A 22,408-nucleotide genomic window follows, 5' to 3' on the forward strand; every position below is an offset into this window, starting at 1 on the left:
TTAACCCCTATTTGCTCAAAAGTCCTTGCGTCTGCTTTTCTGTTACCTACAGCAAAAACGCATCTTCACGGAAAGCCCTGGATACAAGGCACCCTGTGTCAACTGGAAAACCAGCGATGCCCCACTCACCACTCAAGAACACGGGGAAGGAAAGAAAGAGACTGACCGCTGGTGGCTCAATTAACTCTGCCAGCATTTCCTGAGAATGTGCCATGCGTGTGCCAGTCACTGGAACAGGAGGACGAGTGACTCCAGCCACGGCCCAAAAGAAGCTCACAGTCTAATGGGCAGATGGACACAAACTCATACTCTCTTGGAGGAAACCATAATGGGAGCTAAGTTACAAGAAGAAAACGTTGTACAGGGCAAGGAGCAATGAGTTCCTGGGGATCCTGCCATAGTCGCCCTACTTTCCTTCTTCTATCCCTCGCACAGAGAAAACACACACCAGAGTCGCACAATTGCTCAAGTCTCTATTCAATATCCTCACCTACAAAAGAAATTATAAGAGAAAAAAAGATAAACATGTAACAGATAAGTTTTTAAGGCGGCTCCTTTAAAACCATCCCAAAGACTTATAAACTCTCTTTTAGCATTTGCTTTGAATATTACAGACTAAAAATCACCATTCAACAGAAACAAATCACCTGAAGGAACAGAGAAAGGTTTCCTATTAAACTGAAGATTACACTACTATGGATAGTAAATAAAATTCTCAATTTTCACCAAATCATATCTAATTTGGTTATTTTAAGCCAAGTGACACCACACGTACTTCAAATACCACATCGAGCAGGGAAAACGTCGCCCAGAAAAAAGGATGCCGGCAATGCCATGAAAGGGGGGAGCCAGTGTGTTCATCTGAGGCTCTCGCATGCCCTGCCTGAAGCCCAGATCGTTCTGCAGACGAAACGGCCGCTGAGAGCAATTTCTGCTAGTGAGCTCTGAAGGACTGGTAAGAACCGATTAAGAGGGAATAAATTAGAGGGAAAAAGCAAGCACAACTCTAGTTAATACAGCATGTGGAAACAGTGGCAATTTTGGTTTGCTGGTTTTATTATCTTTTCCATTTCTCTAACTTTCAATAACATTTCTGTTAACGATGATCACAGAAACCCTTTAGTGACAAAACGAGCAGAGGAAAGAAACAGGCGCAGCTCCTGTCGTAAGTGGGAACACACGAGCAAAAGCGGGCCACAGCCTGGGGCAAGCGTGGAGGGAAAGCAGAGGAGCAGTGCTGTGGGGGAAGCCACAGAGGGGAAAACGCAAACCCACAGCCACACGGTTGGAAAAGCCCATCCTTGGCTCAAGGAGGTACCATCACATTATTGCTGAGCTGCCACTGGATGGTAGTGTCACTTACTTACCTAGTAAATTTAAGAAACAAAGGAAAACCAGAGACAGAGGACCATGTATGCCCCAAAGGAAGGTGAGAAAAGTCTAGCTGAAGAGTCAGCGAACCATCAAATGGCAAGTGGCTACCATGTGACACTCACTGCAGGGGACCTGAGGACAGAGCAGGGCCAGCAAGGATCTGCGTGTGGCTGGGTCACTGCATGCACAGAAGGGCTGTGCGAGCGGGAGTTTGTTCCCTCCGCCCCGGGGCCTCTGCACTGGGCAGTTCTAGGTGGCCAGGGGGCTGCCTTCCTTGAGAAAGCCCTTCCCTGATAAGACTCCAGGACAAGGCCGAGTTAGCCAGAGCTTTCATCTTCGTCCCTCACTTTATTCTCTTCTGAGGCTGTGCTTGCCTTTCAGTAAGCATGCTGGACACACACAGGCACTTTCAGTAAGCACGCTGGACACACACAAGCACACACAAGTGTAAGTAGGCTGGACACACACAGGCACGCGCAAGTGTAAGTACCCCCCCACCCATAAGGCCAACGTGCCCTGCTGTGGTAACGAAGCACAGGCTGCAAGGACAACGCCTGGCCACTAGAGGGCGACGCTGGACGCCGACGGCCGGGTCGCGGGAATCAAGCGCCCTCCTGGCCTCGGCTCCTGGCGCCTGGCCCCAGCTCCCGCACCAGGATCTCCAACAAGGCCCACAGGAGAGAAAACCGCCCCCGTTCCTAGGGCCTCCAACAGCACCGAGAATGCCCACTGTCTACACTAACCAGAAATGTGTGACCTGGAGGCTGGGAGCCCAGCCCGGGGTGACCCTGGTTCCCAGCCGGCTCTGCCCTCACTGTGGGGCTGGAGGGCAGCCGCCTGCTTAACCTTGTCTCAAGCTCCTCAGCTGTAAACCAGCAATAAGGCCAGCAATCTGGGGCACACAGGAAGGGGGTGGGGGTACAGAGCGGGGTCTGGTGACTGGTAACATCATCTCTACGGCACAGTGCCCAGCACAGCGTAAAGGCCCCCAACGGCTGTAACTATGTCATTATTTAAATACACGCTTTCCCTGGCTCTCTGTTTCATGAGGACGTGATTTTGTCTCCCCAGTGAAATGTCATCTCTGGAGTGTGTTCTGATTTCTGTGTCTATCGGCTGTTCCCCATCCCTACAGACCCCAGGCTCTAAACTATGGGGGTCCTGGCTCTTGCCTTCTTGCCAGTCTACCCAGCTCCAGATCCCATTATCCCCCAACTCATGCAGCCCACCCCACCCACATCCCCAGCCCATGGCCTCCACTCTTGCCCCCTAGTCTCCCACCCTACTCTGACCCTCCCCCAGCCCCTCCCAAGAGCTCCCCAAGGACTCTGCCTAGTCCATGGCCACTGGCAACACTTGCTCAGAAGCAGCCATCAGCTCTTCCTGCCACAGAATAGCAACCACTTTCCCATGCTCTGCACCACCCTTTACTCCCCCGGTTCAAAACTTCCCAGAGGCTTCATGCTGCGCTCAAAGTAAAAGCAGAGCTCCTTCTCCTGGACTTCTCAGCCCTGGGGACCAGGTCCCTGCCTGCCTCGCAGGCCTCTCCCCACACCCCACTCAGCCACCAGGCCAGAGCCTCAGCAACCCCTCAAGCACATGAAGCTCTACTGCTCGCAGGACCTTTGCACCTCTGGGCCTGTCCCTAGAATGCTCGTGCCCCCTCTTCAAATGCCTGCCTCCATGCAGATCTCACCCCAGAAGCAGCCAACTGCAGGGCAGCGCCAGTCTCTACCCTCCACGTGCCTTGACTCTCCCCAGATGCTCCCTGATGGTTGTGGGGTTACTGAGCGAGTTCCGTCTGTCTCCTCACATGAGAATGTCAGCTCCTTCAGGGCAGGGCCCTTGCAAGCCTGGCTGCCGATCCCCCCCCACTGCCCACAACCACAGCAGGTGCCCAACAGAGCCTGGATGAATGAGTGACTCCACAAGAATTCCCGCCGACCTTCACAAGGACCCTACAGGGCAGGTCTCCTGCCCCCTTTACAGCTGACGAGACAGGGAGGTTCAGCCACTTCATGAGTAAGGACACGGCCAGCCATCACACTGGGAGCCTACTCCAAGGCCACACCTGCTTCCTCCTGTCACCAACGGCCCAGGCCCCTTCAGGGCTGCCCTCCCGCCATGGACACCAAGGGGGCATCTACTCATATTAGTGCTCCCGAGGTGTACGGCTCCAAACTTCTGTTCATGCCCTCCCAACCCCCAAACCCCCTCGCCTGCTGACCTCCATCTATCAGCACACTCTTATACAGCCCAGACTGGGTGCTCACCTCTCGGGGGAAGTGGAACACGGCCGTGGCCTGGCCCCACTCCTTGACAGAAGCATAGTCATGCCTTCTGTCCTACTGTTTGAAAGCCTTGAGGGCCAGAGCTGAGCTCCACACACAGTTTGCCCTCCGAGGCCCCACTGGGGGGCTCTAGATGGAGGGCCCTAGACGGCCCTCAGGAAACTGCATGTACTGCAGGCTACCAAATCACACTACCATTTACCAGACACACGTGACCAACATGAGTGTCATTTTCTGGGGCTTCAAAGTAGGCAATCTTTGTGTGAGTAAATATTGAGCCAAAGCTAAGAGCAAAATGAGCTGTTAAGTTCTATTTGCTACTTTCATCCCCAGGCTCATAACAGAGTGTAAGCTAAACAAAGAGAAACAGCACTCCGCTGGACAGAATGATATTCCGCAGGTAGACTCATTTTTGTAGGCACTTCTCACATCGGTGGTTTGCTTCTCCAACATTGGCAAATATTTGCCACTTATGTCTTTCATGTAATGTGAAGACAGTACATTCCACGGTCTTCCAAAGCTATCTCAACTGCCTTATAAAAACAGGCAATTTACTGGCGATGTTTTCTCTTGCTACTAAATGCAAATGCAGTAATCGTTTAACTTTGAAAGCTCTGCATTGAGCTTTTTGGTTTTAGATGTGATATTTACATAGAATTATAAAGAAAGAGAAAAACCCACAGTCCCCTCAACCTAACAAAATAACCTGATTTTTACACGGTAAAATCTAGCCCTATATACGCCCATCTTCCCACAAGTCTTGAAAGCTTTACTTTTAAGTATGATTTTAATTTCCAAAAGTTGCTTCAATTACAAAGTCCTCCAGAATGTTCCAGGTGGGTACTCAGAGCCTGGCCCAGCACAGGTTCCCATCAGGCAAATCTTGCTTTCATCAGCTGTCTCTCCACCACCTGCCTATTGCTGGAAACCACGGGACACAACCAGGACAACATCTGTAAGTCACCTGACTCGTCAATGACTACAAAAGTGACCATATACGTCAGCAGCGCAAAAATCAAGTGAGAAGATAAAAAGATTAAAAGGCCAGTTCAAATGAACATAACAACCACCATAAAAATAACTAACATTTTTGAGTGTTTAGTATGTGCTAGGCACTCTCTTAAGCATGTTATACGTACTATCTCATTCAAACTGCAAAATGAGCACTGCTTTCGTCATGCCTATCACGCAAACAAGAACTCTGAGATGCAGGATCATCACCAAGCTGGCTCAAGGTCACGTGGCGAATAACCAGTGGAGCCAGCTCTCCACACAGGCAGCCTGGCTCCAGGACCTGCTCTCCTAGGTGCAACGTGGTTCTGCATCCCCGCGCCACCCTGGAGGCACGAGAGCCAGCAGAGAAGCGGCGCTGGCATGCTAGGAGAGGAAGTGGCTAATACATCAATTACAAGACTCTACTCCTGCAAGCACGACCTACCTTTATCTCCTGTCTTGGTGGGTGACAATTCCACCTACCCGGTGCTCTAGCCGAAATCCCAGAGTCATCCCCCACACTGCCTTCTCGCCTCACCCATGGCTAGGGATGCTCTGTGAGCGTCACCATCACAGAAGGAGGTTCAGGCGCCTGAAGAAACGTTCTCGAGTTGTTTGTAACAATAGCAAGTTAGGAATAACCTGTCTGCCCATCCGCAGGGGCTGGTGCAGTCAAGTGGAGCACGTCCATAGGATGGCATGTTACAGGGCACTCCAGAGACTAAGGCGGTTCTCCACATACACCACGGGAAAATATATCATTCCTTTAAAAAGTGAGGTGCACAACCCTTACCGTGCAAGGGGAGAAGGAAAAACACCGTAGAAATGCACAGACCCCAGAGCGTCCCTCTACAGAACACTTCATCACCAAAGGAAAAAGGGGAGCTCTTCGGCGCAAAGAGCTGGCAGACGCCACCTCAGCCAAGTGATCGGAGTCCACGTCAATGCGAGGACCCACCAGCACCACGTGCCCCGCTGTGATGACCAGGAAGAACACAAATCCCTTCAGGGATGTTCCTGCCAAAAATTATCAACCAGAATCTCACCGTGGGCAAACACTAGACAAGCACAAACCAAGGGACATCCCACAAAAACACTGGCCTGTGCTCTGCTAAAGTGTCAAGATCGAAACGCAGAGACAGGCAAAGCTGCTGCTCCAGGCTGATGGAGAAGACAGAAGCGTGACACCCAAATGGAACGCATGGTCCCCCACTGGAGTCTGGGCTAAGAAAAAAACAGAGAAAGGACGTTACGGGGACGACTGGCAGAATGTGACTATGGACTGCGGATTATAATAATAAAAGTGTAAAATAGTACTGTGTCAATGTTCAGTTTCCTGATTTTGACACCCGTGCTGTGATGATACTGAGGGAATGTCTCTGTGTTTAGGAAACAGGCAGCGAAGGTTTTAGAGGTAAAGGGATGTATCTCCAACTGACTCTCAAATGGTTCAGAAAAAACACACACACACACACAAAAACAGGCACACACATGCAGAACGGTAACGGGCAAATGTAAACAACTGGTGATTCTGGGTGCAGAGCATATGGGAGTTGTTGGCACTATCCTTGCCAACTGTTTTGCAAGTTTGAATTGCATCAACATAAAACGTTTAAAACAACACAAGCATGGGCCATCACTGGAAGGAGACACCTGGAACTGTGGAAAGGAAGGGAAGGTGGAGGCTGGGACAGGCCTCATTTTCACACAGACCCTGCTGTGCTGTGTCATGTTATAACACATGCAAGTGTTGCTGTTTCAAAAAAACAAACATAAGGAAGAAACAACCACCCGCTTTGAGAATGCTACGCAGAGCTGTGTCCTCCTTGCCAAGAGACCTTCCAAGAGCCCTCCCCAGCCTCGGGAACACAGCTCCAGCCGTGCCCTCTGAACCGCTGCTTCTGCCCAGAAACCCTCTCCCTGCCCGGGGCCTGAGCATGAAGGCCCAGATGCTGCGAGCTCCTGCATGGCCCCTGCACAGCTCCTGCGTGGCTCCCGGCGGCCCATCCGCGTGCGCCACTCGCCACCTCCTGGCCAAGCCAGGCGTTGCACCTCCGGCTCTCAGAGTGCCACAGTGACACTGGCCGTAACTGTCTGATACAGGTTTGTCCCCCCAGTGAAGCAATCTCATGACCAAGGCCACATTCCAGTCCTCCAGAGAGTTCCAGCATCTAGCAAACGCCTAGCCAGAGTGGCGCTCCACAAAGATGAGATACGGAAAGGAAGGACGTGGATTCAGCACGAATGCCACCAGAAGAACTCAAAGCAAGTGCGTTCCACAGAGCCTGGCCACGGCAGTCCACAGGGACGCTGCGTGTGCCTGGAAGCAACTCGCACAGGAAGAGTCACGCTGGTGACTGTGCTCTGCCCTGCGGGCCTGCCCCTCTGCCCCAGCCTCACCCTTGCCCCTTGCAGGGCTCACAGCCTGTCACCCTCTGATGACTGCCAGCCCCAGGGCAGGAAGGTACAAAACCAGCAGATCGAGTTGATGGTCACCAGCGCTGTGCCCCCATGAGCCACTGTCTTCAGAATACTATGACGAACAAGGATGTCCACCTGGCCAGCCTCGAAGGGCTCACCAAGGGCGGCAATAATGAAGACTGCAATTGGGACAACAAGAAAACAGAATGGGCCAGGCGCGGCGGCTCACACCTGAAAGCCCAGTGCTTTGTGAGGCTGAGGCAGGAGGATCTCTTATGCCTAGGAGTTCAAGACCAGCCTGGGCAACACAGGGAGACCCCTATCCCTAGAAAAAATTGTTTAAGAATTTTGCTGGTGAGCAGGTACTCAGGAGGCGCGGTGGCTCAAGCCTGTAATGCCCAGCACTCCAGCCTGGGCGACAGAGTAAGACCTTGCCTCGAGGCAGGCACGGTGGGGCGGATCACAAGGTCAGGAGATCGAGACCACAGTGAAACCCCGTCTCTACTAAAAATACAAAAAAAATTAGCCGGGCGCGGTGGCGGGCGCCTGTAGTCCCAGCTACTCAGGAGGCTGAGGCAGGAGAATGGCGGGAACCCGGGAGGCGGAGCTTGCAGTGAGCCGAGATCGCGCCACTGCACTCCAGCCTGGGCAACAGCGTGAGACTCCGTCTCAAAAAAAAAAAAAAAAAAAAAAAAAAAAAAAAGAATTTGGTGAGCGCGCTGGCACAGTCCTGTAGTCCCAGGTACTCAGGAGGCTGAGGCAGGAGGATTGCTTGAACCCAGGAATTCCAGGTTGCAGTGCGCTATGATTGCACCACTGCACTCCAGCCTGGGCGACAGAGTAAGACCTTGCCTCAAATTTTTAAAAAAGAAAACCAAGCCAGGCACGGTGGCTCACGCCTGTAATCCCAGCACTTTGGGAGGCCGAGGTGGGTGGATCACAAGGTCAGGAGATCGAGACCATCCTGGCTGACATGGTGAAACCCGGTCTCTACTAAAAATGCAAAAAACTAGCCAGGCGTGGCGGCGGGCGCCTGTAGTCCCAGCTACTTGGGAGGCTGAGGCAGGAGAATGGCGTGAACCCTGGAGGCGGAGCTTACAGTGAGCCGAGATCGCGCCACTGCACTCCAGCCTGGGCGACAGAGTGAGACTCTGTCTCAAAAAAAAAAAAAGAAAAGAAAACCAAAAGGAACACAAAATATATTTTCAAATTGCATTGGAAAAACACTAACAAAACATGTCTAGAGGCAACTATCAACACAAATTGCTACTACCTTAGTGACTTACTGACTTGAAAATATTACATGAACTCATCACCTTCCTGCAAGGCAAATTACACACGGAAGCGTGTGCACTACCTAAGCCCACACGGAATCCTTTCAGATGTGATCATTTCAGAAACGGCAAGAAATGTCTGTGTGTGTCCTCCAGAGGGCAGGGTGCTTACCAAGGTCTGTGTTGGGGCCGGCAAGCAGCTGCTTGAACTTGTCGAGCCGGGAGGCCTCTCTTTCGCTCAGCGCTGGGCTGCTGAGGGTGCTGGGGTCAGATGTGCCACCCAGCGTGACGGTGGCCGCGTGTGGGAGAGACTGGGACCTCTGCAGAGGGGCGGCATCGCTGGCACTTTCTGCAGGGGTGAGAGAACGGGGGTGAGGGTGAGGGCGTTCCTCTCGACCGCATGTTCCTCCTGGCTGTGCCACCGTCTCTTTGTGAACGCTGTTGGGTCACAGTGGTCCCTTCTTCCCATCACTGAGCAGTGGGGACCTCAGTTTCTTGAGCGATAACATAGAACTGACACCTTTGAAATTCACTGGCCTCACTGGCAGAGTATCAGTCATCAGTGAAATGGAGCACCTCGCATAAAAGCAACACAATGACAGCCAAAAAACTCCAGGGCCCCTCGGGCTGTGTTGGCGGTCAGGCTCCCACCAGCCAGTGCCTGGGGTGGAGGATCAGGGCCTTCCCAGGAGACACGACCCAGACGGTCTGTGCAGGAGGGTATTCTCGGGTCAGCCAGGCCTGAGCGTAGAGGGCAAGTCCACGAGTTACCGTGAGGGAAAGGAGAAAGCCTGCAGAGGCGCTGAGGACAGGAGACAATGGTGGGGACACAGCAGGAACCAGGGCACTGCGAGGGCACTCACCTGTTGTCTCAAGGGCATGCCCAACCCGCCACCTGCCTGGCCCTCCCTGGGTCTCCCCAGTGCCCTGGGAGGAAGGTCCCACAGGGACCCTCATCCCAAGGAAACAAAGGAAGCCAGACAAGTAAGGAATGGCACCTTCCCAGACCCCACCACAGGCAGTGACCGAGGTGGCACTAGAGTACAAGCTGCCCGCCCTCTGCTGCTGCCCACCAAGGCCTCGCTGACCCCCAAGATGGACAGGCCCACAGGGGCCTAAGCAGGAGGTGAGACAGCATGTCCCACCTAGCAACCCGGGACTGGGTCAGCCCAAGGGAAGACCCTAAGGCCCTCAGGTCACTCAACACGGCCACCCAAGACCAACAAGCAAGAGGCTGGGGAAGGCTCCAGACTCCTAGGTCTAAATCCTGTCTAGCTATCTCATCTTTCAAAAGCTGAAAATTAAACTAGAGTGAAAAATAAACTCCAGGAAACGGAGCCGGAGCACATGCTGCAATTGACCGGCTGACATCCACTCCAGCAGCCGGGAGCAAGGAGGTAGGAGCCGCACTCCCCGCGCCCTCCTTCCCACACAGCGCCCCCATTTCCTTCATAACCTGGGGGTGGGGGAAAAGAATTCACACAGAAACCCTCAGGCTATCCAGGAGCCAAGCAACCTATGGCTTCTGGGCAGAATGTGGTCCAGTTAAATTTCCAGCGAAGTCTGCTAAAGTGGGGGCATAGACTTCAGAGTACCGCCCTGTCTCCTCCCCCCATCCCCGCTGCCCACTCTCCCTGACACCCCCCAACCCCCGGGAGAATCTCCTCCCAGCAGCCTCAGCGCCCTTGCTGTGATTCCTATTTTGTAGCAGCCGCACGTCGAGCAGTGGGCTGGGGCCCCAGGCCGGGGCATCTGGCTCCAGAGTTCCCGCTGCCGGCCTTACCGCAGGGCGGGCTGACAACCAGCACCTGGGCAGAGGGGAGGACCATGGGTAACAGTGCCCCTGTCCCTCCTTCAGAGGCTGTTGCCTCAGCAGCACTGACAGTTCCTCAGCAGCACTGACAGTTCCACGGCTGGCCCACAACAGCCTGGTGCCTCCACTCCACTCGGAGGAGAGACGCACTTAGCTAGGAGAGAAGAAAGCACGTGGGGGCCCCAGGATAGAGCGCAGGCCGCTTCCCTACCCTTGGAAGAGAACCGTAAGGGCTCTCATGGGCCAGGGGGCCTGCTGCAAATGAGGATGGGAACCCACTGATTCTCCCACAGTGAGCGGGTTCTGGCCACTTTCTTAGCCTGGCCAGAAACCCAGATCATCTCTTCAGTCCTCCCATCATACCTGCAGGACAGGACGTGTGGCTCTCACTGACAGACTTCACCAGCCGGAGGTCACCGCTGGGAGGTGAGGGCGGCTCTGCCTCAGGTCTGGGTTTCTGCTGCAGCCCCGGCCCCTCCTGCAGCGTGGGCCGCCCCTGCCGCTGGCTGTGGTTACGCAGCACCCGGTTGGCCGTCTCCATGACCACCTCGGAGTTCAGGCTCTCCGCCGCCATGGCCAGGAGCTCGTCGTCGTCCTCCCCAGCGTCCCAGGCATCGCTGGTATTGCTCTCGAACTCCTGAAAGGTGCTGACCCTCTTGGCCTTCACCGGTGTGGTCGGCATCTTGGCCGTGGACTTCAGCAAACTGCAATGCAAAGGCGGTCTTTACTCGTACATGCTCGAAGGTTTCACCCAAAACCAGCCAGGAAAGAATTCCCAGGTGAAAAGACAGGCATAGAAGTTTTCAGCTTCGATCTGGCCACAGTGAGTGAAAAAGCAAACACAATTCACAGAGGCAGCCAAAGGAGCACAGCAGGTGAAGCCCATGAGGACTCAGTGGCAGGAGGGGAGGGGGCTCCAGCAAGGCCACCTGGGAGGAGGCACAGGGCCACATGGTGCTGCCCTGCAGACCCAGCCCAGCTCACTCTGGCCAGTGGCACCTTCCCCGAGTCCCAGTAAGGCTCCTGCCCAGCAGTGGGGGTGTGGGCCAGGAGCACCTGTGCAGGGTATGGGCCTGTGGTATACGGATTTGAAGACACGATCATTTAAACAGCATTCCCCCAAAATATGACAACACACAACACCGGCCCTACCTCATGTCAGAAACTCGTCAGACAGGTGCAGTCCTGCAGGGCCACACCAGTCAAGCACAAGTCCCACACCCTGTGCTCCCGCCTGCTGTGGAGGGGCCAGGACAGGCCAGGGCCAGGCTCCAGCAGCCGGTGGAGAATGTGGGAAGGAGGAGCAGAAAGGACAAGCCAGCATGGATGGCCTGCAGCCAGGTTGCCTGTGGCTAAAGGATGCCGGCTCCTGGCTCTTCCCAGGGCTCCCCCGCCTCCCCGCATCAGACTGTGGCTCCCACAGCCACCGTCCTCACTGGGATGGGAAGCATGGGGTGTGCAGCATCTCACACAAAGCGACTGCTTGATCAGTGTGGCTGAATGAGAAACTACTCTACTCCTTCAGGAATGCCTGGGAGCAGAAGGGAAGCAGGAAGACCAGGGTTGCCACAGCCCTCCCACATCAGAGCCGAGATGCCAAGTGAGATTGGAACGTCACTTACGTGCCATGTAACAGTGGATCAAAGGGGGGGTGCTGGGCGCCATACACATGCTGGATGCTGACGGAAAAGAAATGGAAAACCAGTGAGCCTCTCTCCTGCCTTCCCGAGCCTACCACCAGCTCAGCCAAAAGGTGGGCTCCCAGGAACCCACAGGACTGAAGGAAGCAGCTTCTCATTGGCTGCTGCAGGCCTCCCTGCAGCCACCCGGGGTCCTGAGGGCCCAGTTCAGAAGGGATGAATGGCACCATACAAGCCCACACCCCACATCCCACACCCCACACCCCAGACAAGCAGGGCATTCAGCCCCTCCCTGAGAATGGGCCTCAGCCCAACAAGCACCACCACAGACCCTCGGGCATCCACACGGTGATGAGGGTGTCTGGGAGTGCAATGAAGGGACTGCAGACTCTACCCACAGACTAAAAACTCCAAGAAACGCCCATCTGGGAATTCTCAACTGCAATCATTTTGTCTGAAACTGAATGCAGAATTGCAAAAGATAAATATAATTTTTTTAAAGATTTAATGGGCTGGACGCAGTGGCTCATGCCTGTAATCCCAGCACTTTGGGAGGCCAAAGTGGGTGGATCACAAGGTCAGGAGTTCAAGACCAGCCTGGCAAACATGATGAAACCCCGTCTCTACTAAAAATACAAAAATTAGCTGGGCATGGTGGTGCGCGCCTGTAATCCTAGCTACTGGGGAGGCTGAGGCAGGAGAATGGCTTGAATCCAGGAGGCAGTTGCAGTGAGCCGAGATTGAACCACTGCACTCCAGCCTGGGTGACACAGCAAGACTCCGACTCAAAAAAAAAAAAAAGATTTAATTGTTTTATTATAAAAGTCTTTATTATAAAAGTCTTATATTCAACAGAGCAAATTTGGAAAACCAATGGAAATGAAATACTCCACATGGCAGACACTGTCGGTTGATTGATCAACCTCTACCCAGAAGCTTTTGCTCCTTTGGCTGACTTCAGCCACGGCTGGCCCTGTGACACACATTTATTTCTCACAGCCAGCAAGAAATAAATGGGGGTTTTTACTTTTCTGGGAAAAAAAAAAAAACAGGCTTACCTAGGACCCCTTTGGCCCCTAGCTTCTCTCTGTTTTTTTCCGCCTGGAACACAGAGGTGAGGCCTGGGACCTCAGCCATCATGTGTGAGTGAAGGAAGATGCCACCATGAAGGGCAGCAGGGCAGACAGGCGGGAAAGAGCATGGGACTATGATGGCTTTGAGCTGCTGCCCAACCCTGCACTGCTCACCACAGACTACCAGACACATGAAATAAATGAATCTCTGTTTATTGATGGCAATACTGGCAATGTTGGGAGGCCGAGGTGGGTGGATCGCTTGAGCTCAGGAGATTAGGACTAGCCTGGGCAACAGGGCGAAATCGTGTCTGTACAAAAAATATAAAAATATTGGCTGGGCGTGGTGACACAAGCCTGTGGTCCCAGCTACTCGGGAGGCTGAGGTTGCAGTGAGCCAAGACTGCACACTGAACTCCAACCTGGGTTACAGAGTGAGACCCTGTCTCAAAAAAATAAAATAAGTGATTACAAAAAAATGGTGGGATGATGGCTTGAGCCTGGGAGGTGGAGGTTGCAGTGAGCCAAGAATGTACCACTGCACTCCAATCTGGGTTACAGAGTGAGACTCTGTCTCTAAAAAATAAAATAAAATGGGGATTACAAAAAAGCAATAAAAATTTGGGGATTACAAAAAAGCTTGAGGATAGAAGAAATGGAAATTTGGAGACATTAAAAATACTTGCACGCCTATAATCCCAGCACTTTGGGAGGCCGAACGGATCACGAGGTGATAACCTCTTGAGAAACCCCGTCTCTACTAAAAAAAATACAAAAAATAGACTGCCTAGTCCCAGCTACTCGGGAGGCTGAGGCAGGAAATGGACCCAAGCGGAGCTTGGGACATAAAGCACAGCATTCTCAAAAAAAAAAAAAAAAAAAAATGCTGCTGATCCACACTGCCAAAGAGCCGTGGCTCATATCCCACCAGCAGAGTCCGACACCACACATCACTGCCCATTCAACAGAAGAACAGTGGTCTCCGTGTCAGCTATGTGCCTTTTCATTCATTAGTGAGGTAAAACTTTTTTTTCTAATTTTGTTCATTTGTACCTCTTCTTTTTGTAAATTGTTCATACCCTTTGTCCATTTTCTAATGAGGTGCTCACCACTTTCTTACTGCTTTGCAAAAAAAAACCTTGTAAACAGGGCATTCTTTCTTAGTCATTCCGGTGGTGTGGTCAGCAGAATAACGGCCCCCGCCCAAGATGTCCTACATCCTAACGCCCAGAACCTGTGACTGTGTCACCTGACGTGGCAAAGGGGACTTTGCAGATGCAATTAAGAACACAAACCCGGAGGTGGGAGACCGTCCTGGGCTATCCTGCTGGGCACAATCTAATCCTGGGTACTCAAAAGCAGAAAAGCTTCCCGGCTGTGGCCAGAGGGAGACATGACCACAAAAGGTCACACAAATGCAACATAGCGTTTGGAGAAAGGGGCCGTATGCCAAGGAATGTGGGCGGCTTCCTGGCGCTGGAGAGAGCAGGGAAAACGCTCTCTCCTGGAGCTTCCAGAAGGAACCAGCCCCACCATCACCTTGGTGTTAGCCCAGTGAGACCCACATCAGACTTGCAAACTCTAGAAGTCTAAGATACCATGTGTGTTGTAAGCCAGTAAGTTTGTGATGGTTTGTTAGAGCAGTGACAGAAAGAGAAAGGCGGTAGCCAATCTGTTTTCCTTGGTCTGGGAGGCTGAGCCACTCTTGTGTCCTTTCCTCATGATTCCACTTTGGGGACGACACTTGGAAAGGCCCAGCCCTTCCGAGAGGGCACAAACATTTCACTGCGTGCTAGCTTCATCCTTGTAGAGGGCTCGTTCCTACCTTCAAGTTTTCAATCCACCTAGAATTTATTTTATTTTTATATATAGCGTTTAGTAGGAAACTTTAAAAAAAAAATAGAGTTCAAATGTCATCAAGGAACCTCTCCTTTCACCCAGTGCTTCAAGAATATCATTTTTAACATTAAAATATTACATTAGGTCATTTTTCAGCTTCCCACTCAGTTTCTATTCAGTATCCCATTCCTATGCCTGCAGCACAATATATTAATTATACCAAATGTTTACTTTTATATCCTAAGATTTTTCAGCAAAATTTAACAAACATTTTTTCAATACTGACTCTCAGGGCACTGGGGAGGCCAAAATAAGCACAATACAGTTCAAACTATTCAGGCCCTTACAGTTTACTTACAAAAGCAACACAAAGCAACACTTACACTGGCATTTTGAATGTTCCAGGATAATTCCTGCAAGAGCATGCCACAGGAGTATAGAAACCCAGTCTTACTGGGAGGCCGAGGCGGGCAAACCACAAGGTCAGGAGATAGAGACCATCCTGGCTAACACGGTGAAACTCCGTCTCTACTAAAAATACAAAAAATTAGCCGGGCTCGTGGTGGCGGGTGCCTGTAGTCCCAGCTACTCGGGAGGCTGAGGCAGGAGAATGGCGTGAACCATGGGAGGCGGAGCTTGCAGTGAGCTGAGACCCGGCCACTGCACTCCAGCCTGGGCGACAGAGTGAGACTCCGTCTCAAAAAAAAAAAAAAAAAAAAAAATAGCCTGCTCAAGGTCACTCACACCTGGCAGGCTGCAAAGCCAGCTTAGTGACATATAGGACATAAGAAATAACCACACAGACACTACCCAGAGATTCACTTCCACCAAATTCCAACATTTGGTCATATAACAGAGTTGAAACCCTCCCCATTCTGGTTCTCTACCTGCCTCCTCCTAGGTAGCTACCAACCTGTATTTGACATTTTCCATTTCCATGTAAGAGTTTATACTATTATGGAAGAGAGGTAGATCTCTAGGCAACATACCATATTATTCTGCACATTTGCAAAGTTTACATTGTTATCATTTCATACATATGTATCTTTTTGCAACTAGATGCTCCCTCAAGATTGTTTTTTATGTATCAATGTTAATGCATGCGGCTCCAGTTTTGTTCTGTGGGGTTTCACTGTATGAAAGCCAGTACTTTAGCAATAAACCAACTTTTCAAAAGAAATGTTACATGGAAATGCCAAACAGGTAAAGGCAGAGCTACTCCGGTGAAGGGGAGACGCAGGAGCCCCACATGCACTGGCCACTCAACAGAAAGAAGGAGAGGCAACTTCCAGAACCACAGCAGGACTCCAGGGGGACGCAGAAAGCTGCTGGTCTGGCTATTTCCTTAAATATAAGGAAAATGAACAAAACCGAGAGATGGTTCTCTGAGTAGATGAATAAAACTGACAAACCTTTAGCTAGACTGACTAAAAGAAAAAAGACTCAAATTACAAAAGTCAGAAATGAGGCTGGGCACGGTGGCTCACGCCTAATCCCAGCACTTTGGGAAGCCGAGGCGGGTGATCACAAAGTCAGGAGACCAGCCTGGCTAACACGGTGAAACCCTATCTGTACTAAAAATACAAAAAAATTAGCTGGGCGCGGTGGCAGGCACCTGTAGTCCCGGCTACTCGGGAGGCTGAGGCAGGAGAATGGTGTAAATCCAGGAGGTGGAGCTTGCAGTGAGCCCAGATCACGCCACTGCGCTCCAGCCTGGGCAACAGAGCGAGACTCCGTCTCAAAAAAAAAAAAAAAAAACGGAAATGAGGAAGAAGACATTATTATCAACCTTACAGAAATAAAAATAATTATGAGAATATTATGAACAACTGTACACCAACAAACAAGATAAATTAGATAAAATGTACAAATTCCCAGAAAGATACATACAATTGAAACTTAAGGAGCAGGAGGAAATATGACTAGATACATAACATGTTAAGAGGCTGAATTAGAGGCTGGGCACACTGGCTCATGCTTGTAATCTTTGGGAAGCCAAGGTGGGAGGATCACTTGAACCTTAGGAGTTCAAGATCAGCCTGGCTAACAGAGCAAGACCTCATCTACTAAAAACCAAAAAGCTAGTGGGCATGGGAACACACACCTGTAGTCCCAGCTACTCAGAAGGCTGAGGTGGGAGGATCACTTGAGCTCAGGAATTCGAGGTTACAGTGAGTTATGATGGCACTACTGCGTTCCAGTGTGGGCAACAGAGCAAGACCCTGTCTCAAAAAAATAAAAAATGAAAATAAAGAGACTAAATTAGTGATCAAAACACTACCCACAAAGCCCAGAGGGATTTACTGGTAAACGCTACCAAATAGAGAAAGAAGAATTAATACCAATTCTTCATAAACCCTTCCAAAACCTAGAAAAGGAAGTAATACCTCCCAACTCATTCTATGAGGCCAATACTACCCTGATACCAAAATCAAGCAAAGACATCACGAAGAAACAAAACTACAGACCAGTATCTCTTATGAATATATACATAAAAACCCAAAACACTAGCAAACCAAATCCAACAACACATGAAAAGGGATTATGTGTAATAATCAAGTGGAATTTATCCAAGAAATGCAAGGTTTGTTTAATAAACAAAAATCAATTAGTGCAATACACTATATTTAAGAGAATAAAGTACAAAAACCACATGATCGTCTAAATAGATACAGAAAAAGCATATGATTCAACATTCCTTCATTCTAAAAATTCTCAACAAACCAGGAATCAAAGGTAATCTTCATCCTGATAAGGATATCTACAAAAAACTCACAGTTAACACCATACTTAGTGGTGAAAGGCTGAGTATATTGCCCCTAAACTCAGGAGCAAGGCAAGGATGGGAGGCGGCTCACACCTATAATCCAGCACTCACAACTTTGGGAGGCCAAGATGGGCGGGGTCACTTGAGCCCAGGAGTTAAAGACCAGTCTGGGCAACAAAGTGAGACCTCTATCTCTACAAAAAGTCAAGAAATTAACCAGGCATGATGATGCATGTCTGTGGTCCCAGCTACATGGGAGGCTGAAGCAGGAGAATCACTTGAGCTCAGGAGGTTGAGATCAAGGCTGCAGTGAGCCATGTTCGCAAAACTGCACTCCAGCCTGGGCAACAGAGCAGGACCTTGTCTCAAAACAAAACAAAAGTACTGACACAAGCTACAACATAGATGAATCTTGAAAATATTATGCTCAGTGAAAGAAGACAATTACCAAAGAAACGTGCATTATATTATTCCATTTATTTGAAATCCCTAGAACAGACAATTCTATATACAGAGAACGTAGATTAGTGGTAACTTGGGGACCAGGACAGGGAGGAAGGCAGGAGTGATAGTTACAGGACACACGAGGTTTTTTAGAGGCAATAAACATTCTCTAAAATTGATTGTGGTGATAGTTACGCAACTCTTTGAAGACACTAAAAAACCACTGCGTTATTTACTTTAAATGGGTGAAGGCTATTGTGTGTGAAGTTACATGGGTGAACTGTGTTGTATCTGTATCTCGGGGAAGATGTCATAATTTTTTTAAGTCAACACAGTTTCTACCTGGCCCTCTTGGGTTCCCGCTCTTGGAACCCAGCTACCCATTCTCTGAAGACACCAAAATTAGCCACAAGGATCTCCCATATGTACACATTACAACCCACAGCACCAGCTAAAGGCCCAGCGGACAGCCTGCATCACCGCTAGACAAGTCAGTGAATCAGCCTTCTTATAATTTCAGCCCCGGCCTTCCAGTCTTCCTAGTGAGGCCCCAGACATCATGGAGATGAGACAAGACATCCCCACTATGCCCCATCTGAATTTCTCACCCACAAAACCTATCAGCAGAATCAAATGCTTGCTCTATGCAGGGGAAAAAAAAAAAAAAGATACAGCCTGCTTAGATCAAGCACAATCTATCTGTCATGTCCTTTCCCTGAAATGTCTTGGATTTCTCTCTGACACTGGTAGAAAGCTTTCAGGTTTAACAATCAAAAGGCCCAGGTTCAAGGTCCAGCTCCAACACTTACTAGCTGGTAAAGTTTTAACCAAGTAAGTACTCTGAATTTTCGTTTTCTCTTCCTGGAAATGGGAAGAAGAACACGTACAAAATGAGATAACCATATATCACAGCAATCCAAACACTGTGACGTGGCCTACGAATAGCAATCATCAATTTTTTTTTTTTTTTTTTTGAGGCAGAGTCTCACTCTGTCGCCCAGGTTGGAGTGCAGTGGCGCGATCTCGGCTCACTGCAAGCCCGCTTCCCAGGTTCACGCCAATCTCCCGCCCTAACCCTCCTGAGTAGCTGGGACTACAGGCGCCCGCCACCACGCCCGGCTAATTTTTTTGTATTTTTTTTAGTAGAGACGGGGTTTCACCGTGTTAGCCAGGATGGTCTCGATCTCCTGACCTCGTGATCCGCCCGCCTCGGCCTCCCAAAATGCTGGGATTACAGGCGTGAGTCACCGTGCCTGGCCACAGTCATCAATATTATCAATCTCTCTTTATATGAACATTTACGTGCTTCCTATCATTCCCCAATGTATCTCTATTGCTCAAAACCAGCATACATCTCGGCCTACTTAAAAGGACTATTTGCACGTCCTTTTAAAAACAGTCTCTGTCACATTATCACAGGCCAAAGGCTTTTCCTCCCAGGACAGCCGGAAATTCATAAATTCTTCATAGGCAAACCGTTTGTGTTTACTAAACAAAAAATGTTCCAACAAAGTTCAGCTCAGACTAAAGGAATCCCATTTTATCTTACCAAAATTGCACTTTTATTTGTTTCTGCATAGCTAAAAAGAAAAGCAGACTTCAACTAAAGATATTTTAAAAGAATATGTAGCTCATTTCAGATAACGAAATCTGTCTTTAAAAAAGTATATTAAGGCCGGGCGCAGTGGCTCGCGCCTGTAATCCCAGCACTTTGGGAGGCTGAGGCGGGCAGATTACGAGGTCAAGACATCCTGGCTAACATGGTGAAACCCCGTCTCTACTAAAAATACAAAAAATTAGCCAGGCGTGGTGGCGGGCGCCTATAGTCCCAGTTACTTGGGAGGCTGAGGCAGGAGAATGGCGTGAACCCGGGGGGCGGAGCTTGCAGTGAGCCGAGATCGTGCCACTGCACTCCAGCCTGGGTGACAGAGCAAGACTCTGTCCAAAAAAAAAAAAAAAAAGCATATTAACTGGCCAAGTATGGTGGCTCACACCTGTAATCCTAGCACTTTGGGGGCCTGAGGCAGGAGGATCACTTGAGACCAGGAGTTCAAGACTAGTCTGGGCAACATAGTGAGACCCTCATCTCTACCAAAAAATTAACTTAGCTGGGCACAGTGGCATGTACCTGTAGCTTCTGCCACTCATGAGGCTAAAGTAGATGGATCACATGAACCCAGGAGTTGGAGGATGCAGTGGGCTGTGATCACACCACTGCACTCCAGCCTGGGCAACAAAGCAAGACTCTGTATCGAAAAAAAAAAAAAAGTATATTAGTCAATAAACTTCTTAATGAATTATACTGCTTTGAAACATTGCAGCCATCTACTGTTTTAAAGAGAACCCTCGTGATTCCTTATGAAAAGCAGATACATAGGACATAATTTCACTTGACAGACAACCTGGAAAACCCGTGCACAAGCACACAGGAGATGAGCTCAGCAATGTCTAGAATGCTAACAAAGAAAAAAAAAACTTTTTGAGATAAACCTAGATGCCCATTGACTGAATAATGTGTAAGCCAGAATACATACATATGATGGAATACTACGCATAGCAGACGGGAATTAACTAGAACCACCAGAACCAATACAGATAAATGTCATAAACAGAACAGTGAAGAGGAGAGCAAGCTGACAGTGTGACATCCTTTATAAAAATGTTTTGGCTGGGTGCAGTGGCTCACGCCTGTAATCCCAGCACTTTGGGAGGCAGAGGCGGGCGGATCACAAGGTCAGGAGATCGAGACCATCCTGGTTAACATGGTGAAACTCTGTCTCTACTAAAAACATTTTTAAAAATTAGGCTGGTGAGGTGGCGGGCGCCTGCAGTCCCAGCTGCTCGGGAGGCTGAGGCAGGAGAATGGCCTGAACCCGGTAGGCGGAGCTTGCAGTGAGCCGAGATCGTGCCACTGCACTCGAGCCTGGGCGACAGAGCAAGACTCCGTCTCAGGGAAAAAAAAAAAAATGTTAAAGGCGAAATGATACTGTATATCATTTTTGATACATATATGAGTGGTTAAAAAAACTCCTGCACACATGGGAATGGAAATACAAAACTCAGAACAGGGGTCTGGGGAGTGGCTAAGTTCAGGCAAAGACCCCACGGCAGCTTCAACTGTGTGTGTGCACTGTCTTCTTTCCCGTGCTGGATGGAGATACGGTGTCTTCTGTATTACATCAGCCTGTGTGCCCTTTCCGAATGGCTGAAACGCTTTCTAGTTTTTTAAAGATCGCTCTGGCTCTGTGAAGGTGAGGTGTGCGTGCCCTGGACACGGGCACACTGCTGGAGCACCGCCTTACTCTCCAGAAGGGTCAAAACATGAAGGACTCCTGGGGACACACTGCTGATAACTCTAAGTCTCCCCCTTCTTTTGATACTACAAACAGAAGTCTTTCAAAAAGTAAGCTCAGTATCATTAGCCATCAGAGAAACACAAATCCAAACCACCACGGGATACCACTTCGCACCCAGCAGAATGGCAGAAATTAAAAAGATGCTAAAGCGTGATGGTGAGGATGCAGAGACTGGAACCTCACACACTGCTAGTGGGAATGAAAAATGGGCAGCTGCTGTGGAAAACACCTTGGCAGGTCCTCGGAAGGTTACATGGAGTTATCACGTGACCCTGCAATTCCACTCAAAGGTAGATACCCAAGAGAAACGAAAATACACATCCATACCAAAACCTCATACAGCATTATCCATAACAGCCACAGAGTGGAGGCAAATGTCCACCAGCTGATGAATGGGGTCAACACAACGTGGCCGAACCACACGATGGAGTAATATTAGGTCATAAAGGGAATGAAGTCTTAGTACACAACATAGCATGGGTGAATCTTGACAACATGAAGCTGAGAGAAGCCAGACGCAAAAGGCCGCACACTGTGTGATTCCACTGACATGCAACATCCAGATAGTAGACCCGTGGTTGCCAAGGGGGCGAGGAGAGAATGGGAAGTGAATGCTAACAGGTACAGTGTTACTCTCTGTGGTGATTAAATTTTTCTAAAATTGACTGTAGTAATGACTGCATAACTATGAATATACTAAAAACAACAAGCACTTTAAATGGGCGAACAGTGTGGCACGTAAGTGGTATCTCTATAAAGATGGAAGGCAGGACAGGAAAGGCCCCCTCCCTGACCCCACTGTGTCCCAGGAAGGCCGGTACGTCATGGAAGGGAAGGCTCGAGATGGCTGACCCGTCTCATTCATTCAACCTTTAAATAGGCCAAAGTCCGGCCAGGCGCAGTGGCTCACGCTTGTCATCCCAGCACTTTGGGAGGCCAAGGCGGACGGATCACGAGGTCAGGAGATCGAGACCATCCTGGCTAACATGATGAAACCCCGTCTCTACTAAAAATACAAAAATTAGTCCAGGCACGGTGGCTCACGCCTGTCATCCCAGCGCTTTGGGAGGTCAAGGTGGGCGGATCACGAGGTCAAGAGATCGGGACTATCCTGGCCAACATG

At 50.0% G+C, this 22,408-nt stretch overlaps 2 protein-coding genes across 4 annotated transcripts in view; one reads left to right on the forward strand and one right to left on the reverse strand.

Moving 5' to 3' along the window:
- TBC1D22A (TBC1 domain family member 22A) overlaps nucleotides 1-22,408 on the reverse strand; it is a 417,738-nt gene that overhangs the window by 374,296 nt on the left and 21,034 nt on the right. For 2 of the 3 annotated variants that reach the window (XM_050805877.1, XM_050805879.1), the window contains exons 2-4: nucleotides 11,789-11,845; nucleotides 10,530-10,870; nucleotides 8,526-8,702 (exon numbers count right to left, since the gene is read on the reverse strand). In XM_050805877.1, coding sequence (XP_050661834.1) covers nucleotides 8,526-8,702; nucleotides 10,530-10,870; nucleotides 11,789-11,845 — 575 coding nt within the window. Of the gene's footprint in view, nucleotides 1-8,525; nucleotides 8,703-10,529; nucleotides 10,871-11,788; nucleotides 11,846-16,822; nucleotides 16,941-22,408 lie in introns of all 3 variants that reach the window. The other variant, XM_050805878.1, reaches the window with a different exon arrangement.
- The window catches only part of CERK (ceramide kinase), a 461,681-nt gene that overhangs the window by 338,635 nt on the left and 100,638 nt on the right, over nucleotides 1-22,408 (forward strand). The window lies entirely within an intron of this gene.

Source organism: Macaca thibetana, chromosome 10, assembly GCF_024542745.1.
Source record: "Macaca thibetana thibetana isolate TM-01 chromosome 10, ASM2454274v1, whole genome shotgun sequence".
Classification (NCBI taxonomy): Eukaryota; Metazoa; Chordata; class Mammalia; order Primates; family Cercopithecidae; genus Macaca; species Macaca thibetana.